Below are 12,420 nucleotides of genomic sequence, written 5' to 3' on the forward strand. Positions count from 1 at the left end.
GAAAGTGTTCTAATCTATTTTGTGTAAAGAATTCTACTTGCCTGTTGTCATCCTGATTTTTGATACACTAAGACTTGAAAGATCTCTTGAACCCCATTTCAGTGTTGTGATTTTCTGTAGGATGCTGTTGAAATGTGTTTTTTAGGAAAAATATTTAGATGGCATATTATTCCAGATAGACTGAAGAGGACACATATGAGAAAGAGTGAGGCCTCATATTAACGTCAAACGGGAGAGTTTATAGTGGGAGTACTGGAAAGGATTCGGAGAGTGAGGGAGAAGTCACAAGGACAGTGCCGTGTTGCTGCCAGCGACTGGAGCACCGTGCTGATTTCTGGTTATCATGGAGTCTAGACTAATAAATAGAATTCTTAATTTATATTGAAAGTTGTATTTAGTGTAGAAACATTTACAGATCTCAGCCTCCTTAGAGACCAGAAAAATCTTTTCTCATCCGTGGAGGTGTTATCAACCTAAGTAAAAGCACATACACAGTGTGTTAATTGCCCTCCCATACTGGAATAGGCAGTCAAGCCCTAGTCATTGGAGGACCAAGAGTATCTAAAACATTTAGGGTTTATCAGAGGTGAAGAAAGATGAAGTGGTTAGGTATAGCTGTATTAGACAGCACTGATCTCTTAAATTGTAAGTTTGTAGATTGTGATATTTTTAGTTGTTTTTCAGAGAATTGAATTCTAGATGTGTCAAAACCTCTATAGTTGCAATGTAAATGAGGGTTTTCAAATCTCTTTTAAACTATGAGAAGAGATACCTGGGGCACTGGACGGTGTTACTGGGTCGGGCAAATCTTTAGTCTTTATGTCATGTTTTTCTTTTTTTTACCTTGAAGATTGTTGCACGTGCTCCAATACACAGTGGTATAGGTGGTTATCAAAACATATGGATAAAGCTTTATAGGCAAGCATTGCAAAGGCTATTTGGGCAGATAAGCTACAATGAATAACGGAGCAAAGGAAGAAAGGGGTACTTTTGGTACCATATAGGAAATGGGATTGAGAAGAGTAAGAGGTGAAGCTGAGAAGACAGTTAGGAGGCTATTGACTCAGTGAAAGATGGTTGATTTAAAGGTGAACAGATTTGAAATGACTTTTTAAAATCATGTCCTTACTGCTAAACAAGTAGAAACCTGACTAGGCATTAGATTATTTGATTTTAGTCAGCGAACATTTTGAAATGTTCTGTTTCTTTAACTGCTACAGCCTCAGCCTTCCCATCTGTCCTGTTTCTCTGGATGTTCTGGTTCAGAATTTTTTTTTGCAAGTTTCTGTTTCTTTTTTTCTAATCCCTTAAATATTGATGTTCCTCAGGATTCTGTTCTAGGCTCTGTTCTCTCTCATTCTCACACTCTTGTGAGGTGATCTCATTCTCTATCATAGCATTAATAGTGTTATGAAATGTAACATTTCATAATGTTACTAGCATCTGTGTGCTAATGATTGCCACATTTTATCTCTGGCCAAGATCTGCCTCCTGAGCTTAAAATCCTTAGGTTCAACTCATATTCCACACTGCTCTTGGATGTTGCACAGGCACCTTGAACTGAAAAAAGAACTCTCAAACTGCTTCTCCTGTGTTCCCCATCTCAATAAATGCCATGACCATTTTCCTGGTTCCCTAAACCGTATACCATTCTTGGTTTCTTTTTATTTTTCAGTATAATTTATGTATAACAAAATGCAGAGACCTAAGTATACACCTTGGTGGATGTTTGTAAATATACATACTCATGTCATCATCATTTAAGTGAAGCATAGAATTCTTTTATTATCTAGAAAATACTCTTTACGAGTCGTTCTGACACCTTCACTCCCACCTTTGACTGATTGACTTTTTTCCTTATGGCCTCATCATTTACTAACTTTTCCAGTTCTTGAACTTCTTATAATTGGAACCATAGGATGTACTCTTTTAGTTTCTGGCCTCCTGCTCAGCATATACAATTTTTGTTTGCTTGAGGTTTTTTTGTTTGTTTGTTGCACAGTACCAGTATTAGGGATTGTACCCAGGACCTCACACATGCTAGGCAAATGCTTTACCACTGAGCTGCATTCCCAATCCTTTTTCTAAATTTTATTTTGAGGTAGGGTCTCACTTATTTGCCCAGACTGACCTTGAATTTGTGATCCTCCTACCTCAGCCTCCCATGCAGCCTCCCCCGTAGCCATACCTAGCTAACCAGTTTTTGAAGTTTATCCATGTTCTTGTATAGATCAGTAGTTTATTCCTTTTTTTTTTTTGCTGAGTGATACTTCCTTTCATGAATATACTCTAATTTGTTTATCCATTATCCTGTTGATGGTCATTTGAGGTTGTTTGTACTTTTGCGCTATTAAGAATAAAGTTAATGGGAACACTTCTGTGTTTTGGGTATGGTTGAAGTATCACCCAAGGCCCACGGTCCTCAGGGTGGTGATATTGGGAAGTAGTTGAATCTTTAAAAGGTGGGGCCTAGTGGGAGGTCCTTAGGTCATTGAAGGTGCTGCCCTTGGAAGGGATCAAGTAGCTCTTGACCTCTTTATAGTTCTCATGAAGAGGTGGTTATATCAGGAGCCTGGCCCTTTCTACCCCCGCTTCCTGATTGAAGATATGACTGCTTTCTCCTGTATACAATCCCTGCCGATGTGGCATTACCTGCTGCCCTCACCAACAACAGAACCAGTGGACACCTCATCTTGGAATGTTGAACCTCCAGAACTGTGAGCTCTTTTCTTCATACATTAACTACATGAAGTATTCCATCGTAATAATAATAAACTAAATACATGTATCTTTTGTGGTCACCTGCTTTCATTTATCTTGTTACCTGAGAGTAGAGCTGCTAGTCCATACAAGAAATGTATACTTAACTTATTAGCTATTGCCACAAAGTTTTCAAAATTAGTTACACAATATTACAGCAAAGTGTGAAAGTTCCAGTTGCTCTACTTCTTGTCATCCCTTGATATTGTCAGTTTTGTAAATTCTAGCCATTACAATGGGTGTGCGGTGGTATATTGTTTTGATTTTGATTTTGATTTTAATTCTATATTGACTAAATCTTTAAGCACCATTTTATGTTCTTTTTGGTCATTTTTTATGTCTTCCTTTTTGAAGTGTTTATTCAAATATTTTGCCCATTTGTCTTCATTGGGTTGATTATATTTTATTGATTTGTAGGAGTTCTTTGTGTGTGTATACATATACACAGTGTTTTTTTCCCCCAGTCTGTGCCTTCATTTTCTCAGTAATGCCTTTTGATGAATCCTATTTAAGAAATCTTTGCCTAATCCAAGGTTATGAATATATTTTCCTATATGTTACTCTAGAAACTTTATAGTTTCCATCCCAAATTAATTTTTGCATATGAGGAAAGGTGGAGGTTAAAGTTCACTTTTTTCTTGAGTGGATATTATTTCAGTGCTATTTATTGACAAAGCTTTTGCTTTCTTAATTAAAAAAACCAATTATGTGGAAATGGGTCTGTTTTAGCAATCTGAATTATATTTCATCGATCTTTTTGTTTAGTTTCATATAACTACTGTTGCCTTGGTGTGGCTCTATGGTAACTCACAAACTTTGCTCTTCAATAGCTTCTTGGCTAATCTAGGTCTTTTGTATGTCATTATCAATTTTAGGATCAGCTTGTCAATTTTCTATGATAAGGGCATTATGGATTTTGACTGGGATTGCTTTGATCAGTTTAGGGAGACTCAACCTATTTAATAATATTGAGTCTTGTGATACATGCAATTGTGTATGTCTTCATTTAGTTTTTTGGTATCTTGTATCAGTGCTTTATGGTTTTAGAATATAGATCTTTTAACATCCTTCATTAGATTTATACTTAGTTGTTGATATTGTATAAAAATGCCAATTTATTTTTATCTATTATGTAATCTTTTAATTTGTGTATAAGTTCTAGGTTTTAGACTGTAGATTTCTTTGGATTTTCCTATGTAACACAATCATGATGCCTATGAATAGACATTTTTGCTTCTACTTTCCTATCATTATGACTTTTTAAGTTGCCTTATTGCTGTGGCTTGGATGTTGCATAGTACAATGTCGAATAGAAAGATGAAATTGAACATTCTTGCCTTGTTTCTGGTCTTAAGTATAATAGTAGCTGTAAATTTTTGTATAAACCCTTTATCAGATTTAGGAAGTTTCTCTTTTCCACTAGTTTGTTGAAGATTTTGTTTTGTTTTTAACCATGATTAGGTACTGAATCTTATCAAATGTCTTTCTGTCCCCATAATTAGATAATCATACGATTTTTCTCCTTCGTTCTGTCATTGATTTTTCAAACACTACATCAGTGTTACAACCCACTTGATCAAGATGTATTAACCTTTAAAGACATTGTTACAGTTGATTTGCTATAACAATTTTGTTAATGATTTTTACATTTATGTTTATATGTGATGCTAGTCTGTAATTTTCTTTTCTTGTCATGTTTTGGTTTCAGTGTTGTGTTTGCCTCATAAAACAAATTGAAATATTCCCTCCTCTTTTCTGAAAGATTTTTGCTATTACTGGTATTTTACCAGCAAAGCCCTCTTAAGCCCAGTGTGTTCTATGGGAGGTTTTTAATTACAAATTTAATTTAACAGGTAATGATTATTAATATTTTCTATTTCTTTTCGAAAGTTGTAGGTTTTAAGCAATTCAACTATTTCATCTAAAATAAATTTTGGCACAGAATTGTTAATATTTTCCCCTTAATTTCCTTTTTATGTCTGTAGGATCTGTAGTAATGTCTTCTGTTTCATTTTGTTATTGCTTTTGTAATTAGCTTTTCATCACTAATGAAATAACTAATATAGGCTACTTATGAAGTAAAGAGGATTATTTAACTCATAATTCTGGAGGTTCATAGTTCAAACAGTATTGTACAGGCTCTGGTGAAGGCTTCATGGTAGATGGCCAGTGGTATAGTGTGTGTGGAGAAAGAATCACATCTTAGACCAGAAGCAGAGAGAGCTTGGGTCAGGCCTAGACTTACTCCTTTTATAAGTCCTTTTTTGAGGACTTAAAGGGTCCACACAAAATCTAACTTCTGAGAGGACCTACTATGACCCGAGGACCTTTTTACTAGACCCCACTTCTTAAAGGTCTACCACCTCCCAAAATTGCCTCTTTAAGCATTCAATCACATAAACCTTTGGTGGGGAACAGTTAAATCATATCCAGGCCATATCAGTTGGAAATTTGTTTTCAGGCATCAATCTTTATCTCTCCTGTCTCTCACTTTTCACATCTATACTGTCTTCCCCTATTTTTATTTAGGACTGTGCTATTTATTGTTTGGACTGTTTCAGTAACACCACATTAGCCTTCCTGCTTCCAGTCTTTTTTTCCTATTTCCCATTCACCTTATTATAAGGAGAGATTTCTAAAGTACAATTGGAGTAAATCTTTTCCAGCTTAAAACTTTTTAATGGTTTCCTTTTGCTTCAGTATAAAAACCTGAGCTCCTTCATATTGTGTACAAAGTCATTAATGATAAGGTATCCATTTTTCTCAATAGACTCCTGTCTTTCCTGCATATTTAAAAGACTTCCATTTTGTTATTGTCCATTTTTAACTTGAATGCAGCATTTCAGATGTGAATCATACATGTATTAATTAGATGGAAATTGTCTTCTGACGTCTCCTTTACGGAGACGATGGTTAATATCTGATTGTTATAGTCTCAATCTTTGTTATTATTTATTTGACATAATACCTTTTATTAAGTGTATCTTTATATTCACAATATCTAACTTCTAAGAACTTTGGTTAAGCCCGGTTTCAATTTATTGCTATCTCAAATCATGTTAAGTAATAGGGATATGTCTCTGCTCTCACCAGAATACCTGTCAGATAGCTACTAGATCTCTCTTCCCCAGCACTCATGAGTGTGAGTTTTATTTTAGCTGGGAAGAGTTAGTGTTGGTATTGACAAGTCACCTAGATGACTAGATGGTGTATAATTCTTTATAGATTCTTTTAATAATTTGTAAAATCGAGAAGCATTCCTCCCAGACTAGCCAGCCAGTTTGGAGGTAAAGCAGTTGTTTCTTTTCTTGTCAGTCCTTCACCTCCTCCCCCTCAAGAGAATCAGGATGTCCTACCTTGTTTTTAGAAGCCTAAACACCTCAAACTTTTATTCTCCTGTTGGATTTGAAAGGGGGACCTTATTAGCTGTCTTGATGTAGCAGGGGCTCTGAAAGTCTATTTGGATAACACTGAAGATTGGAGGAAATGTGACTCTGTCTGTGTGTTTTAAGCCCCTAAGGTAAGATCAGAAAGCGTCTGGGGCAGTGAGAGCCAAATAGTTGAAGTCATACATTAATTATGGTCATGAATCATTTTTATTTTTAAAGTCTTTACCATTTGACAAGGTTGTTTGCATAGCAGTGAAGTTTCAGGCAGCACTCTCCCCCCTTTTAAAGTAACAGGCTGTTTTGTTGATCTCTCCTCTAGGTTAATAATGCCTATCATTTTTAAAATTGTATCATTTTTAAGAAATTTTAAAAATTTCTTATTTCCCTCTTAAATGAATGATCTTTAATTTGTGTGACTTTTGTTTTGATATATTTTGAAGTTATAAGTAGAAAATTCATATTGATATTTCAATTAAACTCTACTGTATCAATTAAGAATATCAAATCTCAGGACCGTGCTTTTATATTTAGACATTAAATGTTCAGCCAGCAAGTATATCTGGAGTGCCTTCTTTGTGCTGTGTTCTGGTCTTAACATTTAGAATATATATCAGAAAATGAGATCTTTTTTTCTCTTCGGAAAGATCTAATGCAGAAACAAAGGGGAACGAACAGTTTCTGTAAATTGGCTTCTCTGATACTATTTGTTGTGTAAGTCATGCATGCTGTGATATGTATTTCCAGGAGAAGGAGTGCCTCTACCTGTCTGGAATAGTCAGGGGAGGCCTTTGAAGAAGAGGCTGTGCTTGAGCTGCCTCTTAATGGATTAGGAGTTTATTTACCTGTTAAGGGACAGGGAGAACTTGTAGGCAGGTACAACAGTTCATACACAGGTATGGAAGTGGGATATGGTTTGATATGTTTGGAAAATTGCCAGTAGTTCAGTATCACTGGAGTTGATGATTCAAGGAAAAGAATATCAGAGAATGAGGCTGGAGATGAGGGCAGGGATCACTGCACAAAGGACCTTCTTTCTCTTTAAAATTTCTTTAGAGGGGCCTTTTTAAGAGAGTATTATGATGAGTGCAGATTAAACATACATACACAGCCACGGCAGGAGGGAATGGGGTGGAGTATCTTCTGGATTCTTTAGGAGTCTTGAGGAAGTTCTTGAATTACTGATCCTCTGAGCAAAGGAGCTGTAATGAGAGTTGGCCCTTTTAAGTCATCTGAGAAATTCTCAATAACTATGTAGCAATTTCCAAAAGTACAGAATATATCATGCATGTTTTTAGTGTGCAGTGTTATCATAATAATAATGTTGGCAGAGATATTAGTACCATCAAATTCTTAATAAAATGAACCTCCCATATATGTGATTACTTTCTCAGGTTAGGGTTGATAACCAATTTTTTAAACCAAGAAAAAATTTATGCATAATGAAATGTGTAATTCTTACATATAAATTTTGTGAGTCTTGCTCTCCTCCTCTAATGTTGATGTAGGACATTTCCACCAACTCAGTTCTTTGTTCCTTCTGTGCACTAACAGACCCCACCTCACTGTTTGGATTTGTTACTATAGAATGGTTTTACCTATTCTTGACTTTTGTATAAAGGTAATCATACACCATGTGCTTTTTGGTCTGGGGCGTCCCTGACAACACAGCATAATGTTTTTGAGATCCATCCATATTTTGTGTATCAGTGTGACCTTCTTTTTTATTGCTGAGTAGACTTTTTACTGTGTAATTCTAGACACTTGAATTGTTTTATGCAAACATTCTTAGGCAAATCTGTTCATATATTTTCATTTGAATAAATACCTAAGAGTAGAATTGCTGGGCCATAGATTAGATGTACATTTAACTTTTTATTAAAAAAAAAGTTTTTTGAAATGATAGTATTATTTAACTCTTTTTCAAGTGGCACAGAAAAGTTCCAGTTACTCCACATCCTTGCCAGCATTTGGTGTTGTCATTTTAATTTTAATCTTCTAATCCCTGTGAAATGGCATCTCCTTACGATTTTAAATTGCATTCCCCTGATGACTAAGATGGGAAACACCTTTCCTATGCTTGTTGGCCCTTACATTTTCTTTTTCTTTAAATGTGTCTTCTAATAAATCTTTTCCTAAGGTTGCAAGACATTCTCCTACATTTTCTGTGAGAAGCTTTATGATTTTAGCTTTTCTGTTTACTATGATCTTCCTTAATTTAATATTCACATGAGGTAGAGGATGAGATTACTTTTTTCCAAGTTTTTTCAGTATTCCCACAATTTTATTGTAAAAATTTTTATTTTTTTTAAATTTAATTTTTATTTTTTTAAAAAGTATTTTACTGATTTGCCTTGATTCCTTTGTCAAAAACCAATTTTCCATATATGCATAGCTCTAAATACACTCTTTATTTGGTTTCATTGATTTTTTTTTTTTTTTTTTTTGAGATGGGAATTCGCTCACACTAGCCTCAAAGTGATCCTCCTACCTCAGACTCCCAAGTGACTGGGACTATAGGCACACCCGGCCATTGATGTATTTTTTGATCCTTAAGCCAGTACTACATTATGTTGATTTTGTAACTTCATAGAAAGTCTTGAAATCTGATAGATTTCAGATTGATTTATCACTTTTAGATTCTTTCCTCTATTAGGTAAATTATGGTGTCAACTTCTTAATTTCTACAAAAACAATGTTGGGATTTTGATTAGGATTGTGAAATTGTTGACCCACTTGACAAAAACTGACATCTTAACAATATTTAGTCTTCCAGTCTGTATACATGATATATTTTTCCATTTATTTAACTCTTCTTTACTATATCTTAGCAGTGTTTTAGAATTTCAGGGTCAAGTCTTGCACATCTTTTGTTTATTTTATTCCTAAGTAGTTTATATTTTTTGATGTTATTGTAAAGATATTGTTTTAAATTCGTATCCCAATTGTTTGTGGCTAACATAGAAGTGTATTGATTTATTTTTATATTGACCTTGTATCCTCTGACCTTACTAAAATTCACTTGCTTCTAGTACATTGTTTTGTACATTCCTAAGAATTTTCCACATGACAGTTGTGATCTATGAAATTTATGAACCATATTTAAAGACAGATCAAGAAGCCAAAGTCCTGCAAAACTACAGAAAAAAGAAAAATAGCTCTTCATTTTTTTCAATGTTCTTTGAAGAATCCTGTCCCAAGAATATAGTTACTATTGCCTGGCTTGTTGGCACATGCCTGTAATCTCAGCAACTCAGGGGGCTGAGACAGGAGGATCACAAGTTCAAAGCCAGCCTCAACAACTTAGCGAGGCCCTAAGCAACTCAGTGAGACCCTGTCTCTAAATAAAATATTTTAAAAAGGACTGGGGATATGGCTCAGTGTTTAAGTGTTCCTGGGTTCAACTGATACCAACAAAACAGGATTTAAAAAAAAAAAAATTAACTAAACTACTTTGATTTAAAACAAAAAAAAAAAAAACAGTTTTTTTGGTTGGTACTGGGAATTGAACCCAGGAATGCTCTACGACTGAGCTCCATTTCCAGACCTTTTGTTTGTTTGTTTTATTTGAAACAGGGTCTAGATAAGTTGCCCAGGCTGTCCTCGAACTTGTGATCCTCCTGCCTTGCCTCCTCAATAGCAGGAATTATAGGCATGCATTATTATTTTAGGATTTATTGTACTCCCTATATTTTCATTATAGATATGAACTGAGAAATAATCAGTTTGGGTCTGTTATTAATTCTGTTTATCCTGGAAAGATTATGATTCATATCTGTGGCTGTGTGTTTAGAGTTTATAATTAACTCACTTAAGCTTTTCTATAACTTGTATTTCTAGACTTCATAGAGCTCAGTGTGCAATTAAACAGACTCAGGTAACTGTTCAGAAAATTGGAAAGGAAATTGAAGAAAAACTAAGACTCACATCTACAAGCAATGAGCTGGTAGGTTTTTATACTTTTACTTGTTTAAACTTATTGTTTTCTTAAGTACATTATCATACTCTTCTTGAATTAATTCTTTTTTCTCAAAATTGTAGGCAGCTTTTATAGTTACTATTTTTTTTCTTAATCATGTCTCACTGAAATGTCTATCAGCATTTAACTGTTGAAAATAAATTTTCCCATCTGCTAATAATGTAACATACAAAGTACCTGCCTTACTCTGTTAGATGAAACTTTAGATTACATACAATTTTAGAAAATAATTAGCGGGATATTTTATGATCATAAATGTAAACATAAACTGTATGGTGAATTAGAAAAATAGCTGCCAGAAAAAAAACAAACTATAAGGACTAATCTACTTTTAACAGATGAATTTGAAATTTCTTTGGATTGAGCATAATAGGCTAGTGTGTGGACAGTAGTTCTTCTTTTCTTTCCTTTTTTTATTTTTTTGGTACTGGGGATTGAACTCAGGAGCACCTAACCACTAAGCCACATCCCCGGCCCTATTTTGTATCTTATTTAGAGACAGGGTCTCACTGAGTTGCTTAGCCCCTCACTGTTGCTGGGATTGGCTTTGAACTCGTGATCCTTCTGCCTTAGCCCCCCAAACCACTGGAATTATAGGCATGTGGCGCTGTGCCCGATTGGACAGTATTTTCTTTTGATAAATACTGTTTTAGTGAAGCTTTTCTTAAGAAATGGAAATCCTAACATAAATGAATAGATTGAAGATACTAGTATAATTTTGGATTGTTTTATATTCTTCCTGGTGGAGAAAAAGATTTCAATTTTTAAATTCATTTTAATAATTTTTATTGTGCATTGTTATTATATATAATAGTGTGATTTGTTATATATTTGTACCTGTACACAGTATAATTTTGTCAAAAACTGCCAGTTTGGGAATGAAGAATCTTTGTAAGCAGAACAGTAGGCATGATTAATAAATTGAACTTTTTTAAAAATGAAGACATGTGGCCATGAATAAGCTTTCAATTAAATTTGTATTATGCCTCATAATACTTAGAGTTCAAATCTTCAAGTTAAGTCTTAGATAAAATCAAGTATTTGCTTGCATGAACTATCACAGATAGATAGCATCTATCAGTTTTTATGTGTACCACCTGGCAGAAGATCTTTTTTTTCTTTTTTTTTGTGGTGCTGGGGATCGAACCCAGGGCTTTGTGCTTGCAAGGCAAGCACTCTACCGACTGAGCTATCTCCCCAGCCCTGGCAGAGGATCTTTACACCTCTAGCAAAAAGATTTTCCCAAGATGTTAATATAAGAATTATGGAAAAGTAACAATACATTTAATATACACAAACTTCTATCTCATGGAATTTGAAATTAATGTATTAGTTCAAACTATATAAAATTACTGATTTTGACCTATAAATAGCAAATTCATATAGTTAAACCTAATATATAAAGTAGCTACTTCTGTACCTGGCACATACCAATCATACAAAATGTTTGCTAAAATAATTATAGAAGTAATTCTTTTATTCATGTGACTTTCCTTGTCTATGAAAAATCTTCCATTCCAGAGACATTGTTAAACTACCTTTTGTTGTAACTTAGTGCCAATAAAGGACCAAATTCCAGACCATAAATATATTGGAGGGGGACACAAAATAACTAGTTTAAATCCTTTCTGTAGAGTATAAAAATACTGCATTTTTAGAACCTTTGGGGAGAAATTGCTAGGTTTTATTTTTCTTATTTTCCTCTCCCAAGGCAAGATTGAGAAATTATTTATTCCATTAAGTGACAACATATGCTTTGTCTTAGTATGGAAAAATGTATGTTTAATCCTGTTTTTCTAAAATATAAGTGGTGACACGAGAGTTAGGTGATAGAATGTATGAGTTTAAAGAGGTGAGGTTCAGAGGTTCCCTGTGTGTTTTCATGCTGCCTAGTCAACACAGAAGAAAATCATTCGATATTTGAACCGAAAGTGAACCCAGAAATCTTCTAGTTCCCTAATAACCCCATTGAAAATCTTACCCCAGTACATTGTGTCTCATTTCCTGCTTTATTGATATTTGTTTTAATCAGCTGTCACTGTGACAAAACACCTGAGATAAAGGAGAAACGATTTATTTTGACTCAACAGTTTCATTCCATGGTCAGCCCTGTTCACTTTGGGCCCATGGCAAGGCAGAACATCATGGTAGAGCAGAGCTGTCACTTCATGGCATCCAGGAAGCAGAGACAGTATGGAAGGGCCTGGGGCCTCAGCATCTCCTTTAAAGGCATGCCCTCAGTGACATAACTTCCTTCCATTAGGATCCACCTCCTAAAAGTTCCACCACCTCCCA

General features: G+C 34.6%; 1 protein-coding gene across 2 annotated transcripts in view; it reads left to right on the forward strand.

The window, feature by feature from the left end:
* The window catches only part of Uvrag (UV radiation resistance associated), a 324,556-nt gene that overhangs the window by 126,117 nt on the left and 186,019 nt on the right, over window positions 1–12,420 (forward strand). For both annotated transcript variants that reach the window (XM_047516341.1, XM_047516342.1), the window contains exon 7: window positions 9,987–10,092. In XM_047516341.1, the coding sequence (XP_047372297.1) occupies window positions 9,987–10,092 (106 nt within the window). The remainder of the gene's footprint in view (window positions 1–9,986; window positions 10,093–12,420) is intronic.

This window comes from Sciurus carolinensis, chromosome 11 (genome assembly GCF_902686445.1).
Source record: "Sciurus carolinensis chromosome 11, mSciCar1.2, whole genome shotgun sequence".
Classification (NCBI taxonomy): domain Eukaryota; kingdom Metazoa; phylum Chordata; class Mammalia; order Rodentia; family Sciuridae; genus Sciurus; species Sciurus carolinensis.